This window comes from Brienomyrus brachyistius, chromosome 10 (assembly GCF_023856365.1).
Source record: "Brienomyrus brachyistius isolate T26 chromosome 10, BBRACH_0.4, whole genome shotgun sequence".
NCBI lineage: Eukaryota > Metazoa > Chordata > Actinopteri > Osteoglossiformes > Mormyridae > Brienomyrus > Brienomyrus brachyistius.
Genome location: NC_064542.1, coordinates 1,380,660 through 1,397,317, shown reverse-complemented (window position 1 = coordinate 1,397,317; position 16,658 = coordinate 1,380,660). Strand labels below are relative to the sequence as shown.

General features: G+C 40.3%; 2 protein-coding genes across 2 annotated transcripts in view; both read right to left on the bottom strand.

Annotated features, from left to right (window-relative positions):
• The window catches only part of LOC125750955 (NALCN channel auxiliary factor 2-like), a 63,769-nt gene extending 61,993 nt beyond the window's left edge, over positions 1-1,776 (bottom strand). The window contains exon 1 of the mRNA XM_049029338.1: positions 364-1,776. Coding sequence (XP_048885295.1) covers positions 364-1,080 — 717 coding nt within the window. The 5' untranslated portion in view covers positions 1,081-1,776. The remainder of the gene's footprint in view (positions 1-363) is intronic.
• A 10,122-nt stretch (positions 1,777-11,898) lies between these two features.
• LOC125750962 (uncharacterized) lies at positions 11,899-15,569 on the bottom strand. The gene is made up of 3 exons (XM_049029352.1): positions 15,565-15,569; positions 13,777-13,990; positions 11,899-12,722 (listed from the first exon to the last, which is right to left on the bottom strand). The coding sequence occupies exons 2-3, from the start codon at positions 13,963-13,965 to the stop codon at positions 12,150-12,152; spliced, it is 762 nt and encodes a 253-aa protein (XP_048885309.1). The 5' UTR covers positions 13,966-13,990; positions 15,565-15,569; the 3' UTR covers positions 11,899-12,149.
• Positions 15,570-16,658: the final 1,089 nt, after the last annotated feature.

The window sequence follows — 16,658 nt, the reverse complement described above, 5'->3', positions numbered from 1 at the left end:
TACCCTTTATTAATACTACTGAAAAATTAACTCTAGAAAATCAAGAGGCCTACAACTGAGTCTCACTTGCCATAGTCTCTAGAAATAATCCACTGTTTCACAACACAAAACATCTAATTCACTGTTACATTCATCACCACTTTCATCCCACGTTGCTCTAGTGCTGAGAGCACCAGGTACTTTAAGTTGCAACCGCAAGTAATACGTAAGAAAATAACGTATCATATTTTGTAGATGCAGTGCACGTCGTGATTGTACTGCGGGACGGTTTTTTAACTTTGTTTTCGTTTCAGTAAACCCTGCCAAAACGCATACAGCTAACAGCTGTTAGGCTACCGAACAAGCACAGTGCCAGCATCTTACCTTACAGTCCTCCGTACGTGATTTGACTGAATAATCCTCTGATAAATACTTGAGAAAGAAGAGGTCAAACTCTTCATATTTTTCCTGAGCGTGTTGGTCCAGCCTCATGTACGCCTGGATGCAGGTGCTGCAGACATCCATGTCGTCCCCAGTGCTTTTACCCAAATCCCACATCAGGTTTTGGAGACTGCAATTCAAACTGTCTGGGCTTTCCATTCCCAAAAGTAGGTCGGAGATCGTGTAGGAATCACAAAAGGAAAGGCTGAAATTCCTAAAATAAGCCAGGAGTAACAGTGACGATAAGGAGGAGGCGCTGGAAAATGAAGATGCGCTGTCTTCTGCTTTCTGTAAATGTAGTATCGTGCAGGCTGACTCCAAATTTTGATGAGTTTGAGCATCAGTGCATTGAGAACTTGGAGCAGCAGGTTTGGTCGAATTGCTTAAAAAAATGTCACACTTGCCTACTAGGTGGTCCCCGTCTGTTGCATTGCTCTGGGCTTGGCGATCGCCTGTATCCCTGGACCTCAGCTTAACCCCAGCACACAACCAGAGGTGATCAGACAGGAGGACAGTGAAAAATAAAAGAGATGCCAAAGACATTCGCCATTTCTGTGCCCTTTCGGAATCGGCGCAGGGTTTGTCGTTTTGCTCGGGTGCACAACTAATTTTCAGCAGGGCATCATCTTGTCTTCGATACATCCAAACACCTTTGATCATATTTTAGGGGAGACAAAAGCGATCCCCGGTTTGTTTTCTCCTCGCCAATTTCCCCCCCAAAAAACAATGTCACCTACCTTCTTTGCAGCATTTTGATGGGTAGCATTTCCCTCTGTGCTGAAATAAAATATCAATCCACTTCGCCCACCACTGCCTTCTATTTTTCAGGACAATCCATCGCTAAGAAAAAAAAAATCCCGAAAAAAAAATCTTTCCTATACATCCATTATTACAGCAGGTTGGAAATGGCACTCCGCACCGCCGAAGCCTCCTGGGCAGCCTTACATTAACGCAGAACGAGTTTTAAAATTGTCATCTCTGACCAGGGTTTTGTTCCCTATAATTTTTTCTTCCGTTTCTGGTTCAAAATGCTGTACTTGCTCCTCATCGTCCTGACTTTCTCCCCTTTTCTGCTACCCCTTTCAGTCTGTCGCCATCTTCGGCTTTGCAGAGAAACACCTTGAGAAATTGATTACATTGGAAGAGCGGACAGGCGAAGGATGGGGGAGGACGCGCGCGCTCGCCTCGCCTCCCTCGTCGAGCCTGGTGCCCCCTATTTCCCTTACCCATTCACGCTGCATTCATTCATTCCCCATCTACCCTTTCATTCATCATTTTGCCGGGTGCACCCCTGTTTGTTTGGCGACTTTGGAAACGACAGACGTCTCCTGATGCAGATCAGGACTGAATCGTATCTTCTGCAATGTTCAGCTTGTCCAAAAGGGTTCAGCATCGCTGCCTCTTTTTTAACCGGTATCACCTCGTAGATGGTGAACAGACAAAAATTGACGATATTAATGTTAGCAATCCATGTGCGTGTCCCGTTAATACCAAGGCGCCCAGGCGGTGGCTATATTGTAAGAACAAGTTAATTGTTTTAGTAATTATGATTTTGGCTCACTAAATAGTATGACGTTCTAAACTGGAAAACTTAAGTCGAATATATAGACAGACAGGCTACATATACTTTGTCAGAGTAATGCACCATGAGTAATGAATGTAACATGCAAAACAAAAATGGACATGGATAGAAAATATCAAGAATACATGGAGTGTGCGTATAAAATATTATGACGTCTGCTAGGATAAGTGTTATTTTGTACACCCATATGGTAATATATACACGCACAGTATGGGTGTACATGATAATAATGATCTTAAAGTCATTTGCAGTTGCTTTATTTCACGTTGGGATTGGGGTTTCATTTGGTCTGGATTGTGTTTGTAGCTGCACTTGGCTGGAAATCGTTAAATTGGCCTCTTGAGTTGGATCCGTGTCTGTATTATCGGACCAGCTTCATCCACACCTACCACGCCGAACGTTATGCGTTAGTATGCTAAAGCTGCATATTCTAATATTACATTTCACTGGATCGTAATGATTCTGCCAAATGACTATGTGTCGGTCGATCACAATGCTTTATATGTAGCGAATATATTATATGTTTTACTAAAGACATATTCATGAAATTTTAAATTGTAGGTGTGCGGTTTGTTCTTGTTTGGCTGTTTCTCAGAAATGGCCTGGCAGTGGTGTATTTTCATCCAAGCAATTTCTTCCTACTAATAAGACATCTGTTCCCTAGCACTAACATCTATAGGAAAGATAATAGAGGCACCAACATTGATCCCTCATTTTAATTATTGACTTTTAGTCCTTTGTCAGTGTTTAATCAGCAATGACTGTAGCCTGTTTGGCTACATACATATGTTGGAAAATTAGGGGACAGTGTTAATCAGAGCTGACTTTAAATGAGAACGAGACCATCTGATTTACAATCTTTAAGTCTTGTTTGAAATGAGCTTTTATTGCAGGTAATGACTATATATATATATTTGAAGCCATGTTACGGATGCTCTTTCTTATTTAGGGTTTTGAGATGAATCTTAGAGTATAATCAGAAATACAGAGAAAATTAAAGCAATGTGGTAATTTATGTATTACCTTGTGGTATATATTACTTTGTGGGGACCAAATGTCCCCACAATGTCATATAAACCTGTTATTTTGGCGTTGTGGCATGGATGTAAATTACGGGGGTGATGGATGAATGAGTGGGGACCTCAGCCTCTCCAGTGTTTAATGCAAAATTATGCTCCTTATATTGTGGGTACCATTTTTTTGGTCCCCATAAGGGGAAGCTCAATTTTATAAAAATCTGTGAACACAATAAAAAAAATAAAACTGCCAAAAGTCGTGTATTTTGTTTGGTTACTCATGGTTAAGGTTTGGGCTGCGTTGGGCTTAAGGTCGTCATGTTGGGATTAGGGTTTTGCCCATAAAAATCAACAGACAGTCCCCACAAAGATATGAATACAAACATCTGTGTGTGCGTGTGCATGTGTCTGTGTCCTCAACTTTTACTCCTAGATATTTCTATGCATAAATTTCTTAGCATTTTTGAATAAACTCATTTCCACTATTTTGGATGACCATGAAGAGGCAATTGGCTGGCAGGTGTCAGATGTCATTTCTGTGCCTTGACTGTGAACATGTGAAAGACTATGAATAACTATATTTAGTTTTAGCTGAAATCTTTGGTTCAGGAATTTTAAAGTATACTTGCCAAAGGTGCAATATTACTAAGAACAGCATTCAAATTCAGTTTTAAAATGTTGTTGTCTGGGGACCCTGTCAGACTGGTGAAAGAAGGGAAATAGCCTTTAGCACTATTGCAGAATATTGTGCGCTAAATGTTGAATCTCACCATACTGTATGTAAACTTACCAGAATCAATGAATAAATCAATTGCTCAAGGGGTTGTGTACTGTATGTTCTTTCCTGTTTTGGCCTACTGAATTTTTTTAACCACAGGAGCGTTTTCTAAGACCAGCTTGAAAACAATAGTGTGTCACAGCTGTTGTACATTACTCAGAGGTTATTGATTAGCTAGCTGATAGTAGCATTTGTACAAAATCGGAAATTCAAAAGAAATGGGTTGTAGCTAAGTAAACATCTAACGAAACTAACTCAATCATTTGAGAGGAGGCACATTTCACATGTTTATGTCCCAAAAAGCCACAAAACTTCTAACTATTGTTGGGCAAGACAATCGGACAACCATAAAAATGTGAAAAATCGAGCCCAATCTATATCTCAGTAAGTGTAGCTTTACCTAACATTTAGCTTGTAAACAATCAATCCCTGTCCACTTATTCTGTCCACTTAATACATGTATAAACTGAATTAAAAAACTCAGTCTCTTGAGACTTGAATGACTTAATGTGGGTTTAATATTTTAAAACTCACATTCATGTACTCTTGCCATTAATCTCATTCCATAAGGAGAAAATGTGTCATTTTTTCATGTACTACATTTAACCACATTCCTTTTGTTTACAAACTAGTTTTTTCTGTTCTGGCAGTAATTTTTTTTATCACATGTAAAACTGGAGAGATGAAGTTTAAAATGCATCACATCGCTGTCTTACATCTATACATCGTGGTAGACATTACGAACTAATTTCATGGGGTATGTTTACATATTTATCATAAATTGCCATGCGATTTCCTTGAAAATCCTGTGAAGTATGAAATATTATTGTTAAATTAATGGTGACTGATGAACTGGCAGAGAACATAAATAGAATATCTTGAATTTTGTAAATTAACATGTATCATCAAACAAAACTTTGCCAATGACAACACAAATTCTCCAATGACACTGATGCAGGAAAAAAATGTGTTAGAGGTTTTTCTTTTTTTGATGCCTGGTTTTTGCTTAAAAGCAGGTCTCTCGTTTATTTACGTTACTGATTGCCAAGACTGTTCCGTTAGTGTTAACGCGTTGGGTGATAATTTAAACATGGGTTACCCAGCTCGTGTCCTGACAGGCACAAAGGATTCAGCAGAGAAGCCCTCAATAAAAACATATAAACTACCACAGTTCATTGTTCAACTCCTCGTACACCAGTCAAAAGTTTTTGCATGTTCTAAGATTTTCTACATCAGCATGTTCCTCAATTAGTATTTACCAAAGACATATTCAATATTCTTTGCAAACAAATAAATTTACAGTATGTTCACCATTTGAGTACCTTTATTATCATCAAGAAAATGTCATATCTTTGATTCTTCAAAGTAACCTCCTTGTTTTACAACGGCTGAACAAATTAGAGGCTTTCTTTTCACAAGGGACATTGAATGCTGCTGTCTCATAGGATGAAACAGGTAATTGGTGCATTGAAATTTGAAGGACAGCCTAGAATGTGACTCTGCCATCACCACACAACCAGTTATTAGGGTGGCAGACATGCACCGTTACATGCTCTTTCCATGTTATAGAGGAAACTTGTTTCATTTGACTCATATTTTCATTTATAGTTGTTCACTCGACTTTCCAATTAACGAGAAAAAAAAATCTGCAGTTTAAGAAATGGAAAAGTGGTAAAAACTTGATGTGCAAAAACTCTTAACTGATAGTGTATGTATATGTACTTTTTCAGTGGCATCATAGTATTTAGGCAACTGATTAAGTGATTTGTTTCTTAGACTGAGTTGTTTGATCCTTTTAATGTCTTCTCTGTTTAACATTCATAATACTCCTCTGAACAACATTGTATAAAGAATGCGAAGCTGAGGAACTATATGGATATTATAATCTAAAGGGGTGTCCTACTCTGACCCTTGGGGGTCATAGATTAAACTGATTTATTGTAGCCCCCCAGTTTTTAATGACTTTTTATCCATCCGTCTTCTAATCACTTGTCCTGGTCAGGGTCTAAGGTGGGGGTTTGGGGTCTATTCCAGGCTAGAGGGGGGGTCAAGGCTGGGGCACAGACCACACAGACACCCAGCTGTTTATCCATAACAAAAAGTCACGGGTCATAATTTTTTACGATACGTTTAATTTAATTTTTAACTTTCATTTATTTGTTTGGCTTACAAATCAGTGCAGGCAAAAACAAACAAACCCATTAAAAAAAACAACACAACATCAGTGAAGTGGTGTCAGTAAACTCAAACTGTATAAGATCATATTCACAGACAGCATGTAAAGGGACACAAAGGGGGAAGGTCCATGTATTAGAATACTGCGATGGATTTAAAGTATATAAAAATTCACAGAGGGACTAGAGGGGAATTTCCATGAATGGCAATGAAATAAGTTTCCTTTAATGTAGTCAGGAGGTAATCAAGAATTTAGAGATGAGGTGCAATTTAAAAGGTGAGTTTTAAATCTTTTCTTAAAGAATGAGAGAAATTATCCAGTCCAAAACCCAGGAGGATGCTTGTTCAACCACATTGGGGCAGAGGTCAAAAACAGATGGATTTCCATTCCATCCTTTTAAATGTAAAATTGTCCGCTGACCTGATGTAAAAGACTGCAGTGACCTTGCAGAGGATGTTGGGTGTGATTAAATTTGGTAGGTCCTGCAGAGCTGCTCCCTCGGCAACCTCATATTGCAGGACTAAGTTCCTACAAGCTCCAGCTGGTAGCCAATGGAGGAACATCAGGAGGGGACAGATGTGACCCTTTTGGAAGAGGTCGGACATATATCTCATGCAGCATCGCTCTGGATGAGTCGAGCTGTTTGACAGAGCATGCAGAAAGCCTGGCAGGAGGCTTCTGGAGTAGTTTAGATGAAATATGACAAAGGTCTGGCCTAGCAGATGAGGTGACAGGATTATGAAGTATGCGCAGGTCTGTCAATTATAATATAGCACTAATCTGCAAAGTCAGGAGTGGTGTGATGTATTATGAGAGGAGGCAATGGTAACTCATTGCAGTTCATGATGCTACCATGATGCTCTTTACTTTCATGGTGAGAATCTGGCAAAGTAATGGCCCGGCCATCACATGAAATATCGCTGCTTTTTAAATGTGAAAGGATTGTAAAATCTCCAATCACTTTCTGTACCAGGTACTTTCAATTTCATTCCTTGACAAATAGCAGTTATGATGGCCTTCTAATAAAGCATCTTTACATTCTTCAAATCACTTCTGGATTACGAAATAGTGTTTTTGCAAGGCTGTAACCATGGAGTCAACATTAGGGGGGACCAAGGCCATAATTATAATATATATTGTGGGGTACATAGTGAGCACATCTGAATACTGAAGGGGGACACACAATATTTTATTTATAGCTGTCACGGTTACTCAATTTTAAAAAAGCATCGATTCAAATTTGTCTTCTTGATTACTCGGCAAAATGGCGGAACGGAGAATGGAGACGGAGCCTGGCGGACAAGAGTACAAATACAAAAAAGCAATAATTGTGTGAGAGAATTTCACGTTAAAAGTGAATGAAAAAGCAGTCATCCCAGAACGTAAATATCATAACGGCACGACTGCAATGCAAAAACGTCTGAAACAAAGACATCCACAGACTCACCCAATAATGTAGGGTTAGCCATGGATACTGATGTTGTACCTAGGAGCCAAATTGCCTCTTGGGTCTACATAGACTACCAGTCCAAAGTTTTCGCACAGACTGAGATTTTCTACATTTGTGTGTTACTCACTTAACATTTACTAAAAATATACTCCATATTTTTTGCTAACAAATAATTTTATAGTATGTTCACCGTTTGAGTACCTCTATTAGCAATAAAATGTCATATCTTTGATTCATCAAAGTAGCCTTCTCTACCAATTATTACACCAGAGCAAATTCGAAGCATTCTTTCCACAAGGGACATTAAACACTGCTCTGTTTCATGGGGTGAAGCAGTTAAATCAGTGCATTTAAAGTTAAAGGACAGCCTAGAATTTGACTATGCCATCACCATACGACCAGTTAATAGGATGCCAGACATGCACTGTTACATGCTCTTTACATGTTATAGAGGAAACTTGTTTTATTTCACATATATTTTCATTTATAGTCCTTCACTCAGCTTTCTAATGCTTATCAAGAATAAAAAAAATCTGAAATAACTGGAAAAGTAGTAAAAACCTGTGGTGTGCTATAACTGTTAACTGGTGGTGTATAAAACATGCTGTATGTACTGAGTAGGGCTGAAAGATATTAGGGATGGTTCTCATTAGAATATTTTACATTTTTGTGATAAACACTGACATATTTATAAAACAAAGAAGGAGCCAAATTGAACTATAGCCAAATAGAACTTATTATTATCTAACAATAGTCTAAACTGGTGGCGTTCCTAAGTGTTGTGCCAACGAAGCGGTGCCGACAAATCTAAATACCAAATGTACTTATAGATGTGTGGATATAGAAGTGCAACCCTCTCTATTAGCTACCAGTAATTCAAAGTAGTCTCGCTGACTCAGTGGTACTGCTTACTCTAGATGTGTGGATATGGAAGTGCAACCCTCTGTATTAGCTACCAGTAATTCAAAGTAGTCTCGCTGACTCAGTGGTACTGCGTACTCTAGATGTGTGGATATAGAAGTGCAACCCTCTCTATTAGCTACCAGTAATTCAAAGTAGTCTCGCTGACTCAGTGGTACTGCTTACTCTAGATGTGTGGATATAGAAGTGCAACCCTCTCTATTAGCTACCAGTAATTCAAAGTAGTCTCGCTGACTCAGTGGTACTGCTTACTCTAGATGTGTGGATATAGAAGTGCAACCCTCTCCATTAGCTACCAGTAATTCAAAGTAGTCTCGCTGACTCAGTGGTACTGCTTACTCTAGATGTGTGGATATGGAAGTGCAACCCTCTGTATTAGCTACCAGTAATTCAAAGTAGTCTCGCTGACTCAGTGGTACTGCTTACTCTAGATGTGTGGATATAGAAGTGCAACCCTCTCTATTAGCTACCAGTAATTCAAAGTAGTCTCGCTGACTCAGTGGTACTGCTTACTCTAGATGTGTGGATATAGAAGTGCAACCCTCTCTATTAGCTACCAGTAATTCAAAGTAGTCTCGCTGACTCAGTGGTACTGCTCACTCTAGATGTGTGGATATAGAAGTGCAACCCTTTCTATTAGCTACCAGTAATTCAAAGTAGTCTTGCTGACTCAGTGGAGTGCAGTAATAATATCACAGAGACAAGGCTGTCTTATGCAGAAAAATGTCAGCTAAATCTGGTCTGATTTTAATTCAGCTGATTTTCAAAAAGAAAAATGAAATTAATAATGTCCATCACCGAATATCATAACAGCGCAACTGCAATCTGAAAGCCTGGCAGGAACGTTATAGGACATTTGTTCCTCTTCTATACCTGTACTGTATAGGCAAATCCTGACTGGTGCAGAAGTGTGAAGTATTGATTTTCGGAACATTTGCTTCTGGCTGTTGGAGTGTCGTCTTGAGTCGTGGATCTGAAGTTATATCTGCTCAGCACATCCAAACCAAAAAGCAAGACAGCAATCCGGGTGACTAAAACAAAGGCTGACAAATTACTTGAATGGACAAGTGCCACATGCAATTGCCACATCAATGAGAATAGGGAAAGGCTGGGATAGGCCTTTATAAATGGACATAATTCTCACCCTGCAATAGGTGCACTACCATGCTAGATGGTATTAAATGTCTTTTTTTAATCATGTGCATTAAGTGTTAAGGTGGCAGGGTGAGCACATGTTCACCTATTTCTTGTACATGTAAGTAGCTTCCTAAGGTTTGCATATATAGCTCAATCGACCATATATGTAAAATTATGCATAGCTAGGAAAGCCACTTATGACAGTTAGCAAGCTAGTTGTTTAAAAGCTTTTTGGAATTTTTAATTCCTTTCTGTTGTGTTTTATACTACTGCGTACTTTTCACAATGCCTATATCTTTGATAACATAGTGACATTTACGTAAGTGCACAGATTGTACTTTGGTTTTTCAGGCTATACTTTTGTTCTGTCTTGTAGTGTCAACTGTAAAATTATATTGTAGACCAAGGACAGAAGAATTAATATGTCTATGTAGGGAATTCTCATTTCCATTCTTTCATAACTGCTATCCAGTACACCAACGTGTTGAGCCTATTCTGGGATACAATCCACATCTTTCAGAAGAAACCAAAGTATCTGGAGGGAACCCATGCACGCTCAGGAAGAACATGCAAACTCCACACCCACGGCGCTGAGGAATGAAACCCATAACGATGTAGGTGTATAACCAAGATGCTACCCACTGAGCGAGCCTCACTTCTCATTTATAACTTACTGAAACACACATGATGTGATTTGGTCGATTCCTACCGCAAGACGCTTTAATAAATGTAGAATATCGCATTAAAAACGAATGATATAATGCGCATTGCAAAATATAAATCGGCCATAATGACGATTTTCGTTATTGTACATTTAGAATGCGGTCGTGTTATTGTCGCTGCAGTTTTCATTGCTAGTTATTGCCTTATAGTGACACCTGCTGGAGAACATGAGTATTGCGTATTCATGTTCTTCGGTAAATATCCACATAGCAGTGCTGTTTAACGAACAGTCTGTTGTTGCCGGAAAAGTCAGGCTCCTTCCATTTGGATATGCAATTTGTTTTCACACAATTGCGTTAATTATATATTTAAGTGCTGTTTAAAAATAAGAAGAAAAAACACAGAACATCATCTTTTTCCGGTCTCAAAAGCTTGATATTCTGCAGTAGCACAATATGAAAATGGATCCACTTCACGTTCACACCAGTTTTCAATCCAGATTTGTATGCTTGTGTTCTTTCTTGCTATAATAACAAAACATCTCCTTGATGTGTAAATATTTAGCTCATTTGACAGCCAGGTCCTTTATCCAAAGCGATTGTGATTTTTCTCTTTTAGAAATTAGTACATTGTACTTAAGTAAATCAGTTTCCTGGCACAGGAGAGATATACTTTCCAATGCTACAGTAAGCAGATGAACATTGTTGCTCTTAATTTATATATTAAATGATGAAATTTATTGTACATTACTATGAATAATCAGGGGAAAACAATATTAAGTTTTTCTTTTCTCCTAAGTATCCGTCCGCCACAAATTCTTCGAAAAAATGCACATAAGATGCTACATCATAAAGTGATTAATCTTCACACTTCAGATGATCTTTTATTGAGTGCCTGTAATCAATGTGAATGGGATGAATAAAAAATCCTTAATTCAGACGTGTGCCTTTGCCCGGACTGTCGGGAGAGGCGAGTAACCCCTGCAGCGGAATCCAATGAGGGTGGCGTCAGCGGTGCACATTTATTAAGACAGGGGGCATTATATGGACAATAAACAAATGTACAGCTTGCAGGTAAATAAATATCAGCTCCGAAAATAAAGCGCTAACAATCCTTGTACGTTCGAATCGCCTCTGCACCCTTCGTTCCTCCCATGTTGGGATTGTCTCTGACGGCTCCTGTTTCCTCTCGTCCACAATTAAACAAGTACTTAGCTTAACTGGTGTTTCTAAATTACCGCTAGAATGTGTTTGTGTGTTCCTTGTGATGGACAATTATACCTTCCAGGCTATAATTGTGACTGGGTTGCCTTGGATACCACCTCCCCAGGACCCTGTCCATGATGAGTGCTTGGAAAATGCCTGGATTTCCCGCTCATTTCCAGTTTTGTGTATGCAATCTCTTCATAATTTCCAAACAAATTTGGTATATTAAAACCGGAATGTCAGTACAGATCACTGAAACCTTGTACCTTTAAAATGCAATGGAAAACATCTCCAGATATAGCGGCATAACAAACTTCCCTTCTTTTATACTACAGCTCTTCTATCTACAAAACTATATTCAAGATTGGTTTATTGTCGATACAACAATATACACAGTATACACTGTATTGAAATGTCGTTCCACACAGGTCCTCCATGGTGCATTATAATGATATAAAATATACCAAGAAGTATAAAACAGAAATTTCACATAAATAATAAATGTAACTAAATTTTTATGATTAGTTACGAACTAGTTCTAACTATCTATGTACAATAAACAGGACAGAGACAATACAAAGTGGACATGTGCAGTTAGAGCTCAAGTGAAATGTGCTGGTAGTATTTAAAATATCAGGTTCAAGTTATGGTCAGGATATTGTTGACAAGACAAAGGCGTGCCAGTTGTAACAAGTGCAAATTGGGCACAAGGTAGACATATTTAAGCAAATATTCAATTGATGTGTGCAAATAAGCATAGTGTGAAAGTCCAGTTTGTAGTGTTTCTGTGTTGTGGGTTTATCATTCCTTTGGTGGCAGTGAGTTGAGAGCTCTGACTGCTTGAGGAAAGGAGCTTTTGCAGTGTCTGGCAGTTACAGTTCTGCTGCTGCGGAACCGCCTACCAGACGGAAGGAGAGAGAACAGTGCATGTGAGGGGTGGGAAGTGTCCTTCACTATGCTGTTCGCAGGACGGATGATGTGCTTTTCATACAGGTGGGAGATGGCTGGGAGAGGGACCCCGATGATACTCTCTGCGGTCCTCACTATCCACTGCAGGGGCTTCTTTTCAGCGGTAGTGCAGTTTCCATACCAGACAGTGATGTAGCTGCAGAGAACTCTCTCGATGGTCCCCTGGTAGAATGACGTGAGGATGGGAGGAGGGAGGCTGGCCTTCTTCAGCTTCCGAAGGAAGTGAAGACGTCGTCGGGCTTTCTTTGTGATGGTGGTGGTGTTCAGGTTCCAGGAAAGGTCGTCTGCCATGTGCACACCCAGGAACTTCACACTGCTGACTATTTCAACAATGGATTTGTTGATGTGCAGTGGGGTGTGGGCTGCCGGTCTCTTCCTGAAGTTAACAACCATCTCTATAGTCTTCTGAACATTAAGAGACAGGTTGTTATTTTGACACCGGTCCACCAGGTGTTTTACCTCCTCTCTGTACGCAGACTCATTGTTATTGGTGATGAGACCTACTACTGCTGTGTCATCTGCAAACTCGATGATGTGGTTTGTACTGTACTGAGCAGCACAGTCATGTGTCGGCAGAGTGAACAGCAGAGTGAACATCTAGCAGCCCTGCGGGGAGCCTGTGCTCAGTCTGAGAATCCTGGAAGTGCTATTTCCTATGGAGACAGACTGGGGCCTGTCAGTCAGGAAGTCCAGGATCCAATTACAGAGAGGGGTGTTTATCCCTAGTAGGTCCAACTTTTTTACCAGGTTCTGGGGAATGACTGTGTTGAATGCTGAGCTGAAGTCAATAAACAGCATTCTGACATAAGTGTCCTCTTTTTCAAGGTGAGAGAGGGACAGGTGAAGAGCAGATGAAATGCTACGTATGCAGTGTGTGACATTTTGCTGTTAGGATTGCTACCATAGCTGCCTTCCAAGCCGTTGACCTGGGTTTGATCAAGAATTTCCCCCTGGGATCAATAAAGTGTATCCTAATGTGGGGCCCATATACATCAAATAAAGGAAGCCTGCAGACTATGTACTTCCAATACTTTGAATCCAGGTGGGGGTCCACTGTTGAAACATTGTTACTGCAATCATTTCATTGTAGCCACAAGGAGAATATAAATATTTCAGACATTGATTTAAACCTCATCAATTGGCTTTAAATCAGTTTGATGCATATTTAAGCATCTCAAGAAAAATACCCATGTTTATGGCTATGCTTTGATGCTTTTTATGGTATTTAAATACCTAACATACTGGCTACAAATGCCATAATCACCATACTACTTGTGTCGGGAAGTGACAAGAAAATATTACGTAGCTCAGAAATATACAGCGATAAAAGCAGATGTAGGAGACAGGGGGTAAAGGGCTAACGGCTCACGTCTGAGTTTATCTTATCATGTTTTCCAAAACGCGGAGAGACGCCCAAATTAGTATTCCTCAGATCTCCACCTTCTCAGGTTTCACTTACCTCAGTCTCATACCAGCCAGTACCCAAACAGCTGTGCGGACATCTGGCTGTCACAATGGCAGTGTGCGTATTAAGCACGCTCACTTGCTCTGTCAGGTGAGAGGAGTCGACCACAGAGCGTTTGCCAGCCCAGCACCTGGCGTTCAGCTCGTCCCTCCCCGGTATGTAGGGATGCCGGGGGTCTGTCATGCACGGCCGGCGTTGGAGGAGTCCACTGTCAGATAGAGAGATCATGCTGCGTCTTACATGACCAGCTAGGTGAAATGCAAAGGCCAGCACTCTGCATTATAGGCACCTCTGAAAATACCTGGCCCCAACAGCCACTAAAATCCTCATTAGCCAGCAGGTGGGGGCTGTAGCCGAATTACCCGTAAATCTCACATTTTCAGATGCTGTCTGATCAAAAGCGGTTCCAACCACCTGGAAACGACGACGGATAATGCAGGTTTTGGAGTGCGAACGGACTAGACTGCCAGTCATTCTGACTCAAGGAATTTTGAGCAGACAAGTGGCTGAGCAGAAGAACATCTGTAAATGCCCCCAACCGCAAGCAGCATGTTTGAGATACACCACCGCAGAGATCCTTATCTGTGCGATAAGCCGCCCTGCAATGGTGTTTACGACTCTGATTTCTGATGCCAAAGTTAAACAACTGGCTTGGTGTAAGTTGGCATGTCCTGCTCGCCACGCTGTTGTCGAGTCGGGGATTGTTTGGATGAGGAATGCTTGTAGATCCTGTGAGCGGGGAGGAAATGGGGAGGGTGCATCGAGAAAATACTTCAGTTGCATGATTGAATAATTAAGTTGAAACCCTGCTGTCTTTTGATGCATTAATTATCAACTGTCTGAGGCCAATAATGTATAAAATATTTTTGTGTGTTGTGAATGTGTTATATCCAGGACTGCATTGTAGGCTTACCTTCATCAAACAGGCCTTCCTATAGACTTTATTGTATTTCTGCTGTGTCTCTTGTAAAGGGCAGAAGTCATGACTTTCAGATACATTGAAGGCATTGTTTGTTTTGTTTTCATATAATTACAATAGGCTTCGCATGTTCAGAACCCACGGTATCAAATGACTTATGTATACTAATTCTTATGAGAAACAGGTATCAGAAATACAAAAGATATTAATTTACAGTAAGTGACACGGCAACTACTTTCAGGGTTTTTCTTCATAGTGTGTGGATTGTTCTTGTCACATGTGACCAATCTTTTTTCCAATCTTTAGTTTTTCAACAAAGAAAATAAAATACAGAACAGAAATGCAAATTTAGAATACAAAATAGATTTCTTGTTTTGATCCCAAATTATTAAATGCTTCATTTTAATTTATGCATCTTTCAGTTTCCTGGACCCATGGTGAGTGAGATTATTATGTATTGTTAGTCAATGACCGATTTCACACGCTCCCCATTCCTCCCTTTAATGGATCCCATTGGCAGTGATTGACAGCACAAGATAATCCCACTCACTATGGATCTCGAGGCTCATTTCTCTAATCACTACTTATCATTTTTGCTTCTCAGTGATATTCCAGCTTTTGTGTTACTTTGTTACATTTTTATCTTATAGTTTTTGTAGGCCGTACTTTTTTTGTTGGTCATGCAGGGATGCAGCGTTGCCAACCCTCACGCATCTGGTGTGACACTCACGTTTTCAGATTCTCACACTTACAGCAAATCTATATTATTCCATTATAAAGCTTAAATTAGCCACATCAAAAGCCTTGGGATAGTTTGCAAACCATATACTGACTATTTACAAGGTAATAAGACTCTTACATACATGTAAATGCATGTGCAGACTTGTCTGTTGAAAATCTTACTCCAGCCAGCTGACCAAATCTGGCAAGTCTTGAGAAGGAGATCAGGTCTGCGACATTGTGGAAGAGGTTAAAACGAAATCATCATGGTCGTGAAAACCAAGAAAAATGCACATTTACAAAATGAGTGTTACAAGTAAAAATCGCAATTTAGCACCAAAGAATTCAAATTTAAATAACATACGCCTACCTCTAGACAACACGTATTTTGTTGCTGAATGAGAGTAATGGCAGAAGTTTACCACAAAGTTGATGGGAAATGTATAATTTATTAACTGGATATGAACTTTGTAAAGGTTCAGTCAGGTTGACTTGTTTGATGCTTTGAATAGTAATGCACGGGGCCCATATGAAAGAATGACAGAAACGCTCCATAGCCGTCCCGAAAGACTCGTATTTCAGAGCACGGCCTGTCTCCAAGGGATAAGGAATTCAGGGGGGAAAATGAAGCCGTCAGATCGAAACTGTGCTAATCCTTAAAAAATTTAATAAAGCGTTGGCACCGCTTACCGCCGCGTGGTGAGGATCTATCACAGGGCTCTGTGTCGGCAAATCTATCGGAGCAGATGTTGGAGGATGGAGCCTTTCATCCCGGTGCCAAAGTCTGACAGAACGAGAAAGGAGTGCTGGGCAGCCGATCGCGGCTGCTGGTGACACGGTGCCCGCTTCAGCAGAGCACCGCGGCGACAGCACACGTGTCTGATCAAGCCGCCGCCGAGTGGAGAGACGGCGGGCCGGGGAAGCTGCGGCATTCCTGCCCCTCGGTTGTCCTTGGGGATCAGAATACAGGCAAGAAAAGAAAGGGAAGCGATGCATCAAGGTCTCCGCGTTAGCTTTGTGGCAAACAAGGAGGCATGGCAGAAGAGTAAACAAGGTATATTATTAGTTCCGTTGCTTAGCAGGCGCTAATTCCAAGAACGTGTGGTTTTGGCTGTTTATACACGTGCGTATGCACTGAAGCTACTCAAGTATCGTACTGTGTCCGGTCCTGAGGTTTCTGCAACGATGCTTTGCCACCTCTCGTATCTTTTGAGGGATTTTCACAATCTTCACACTG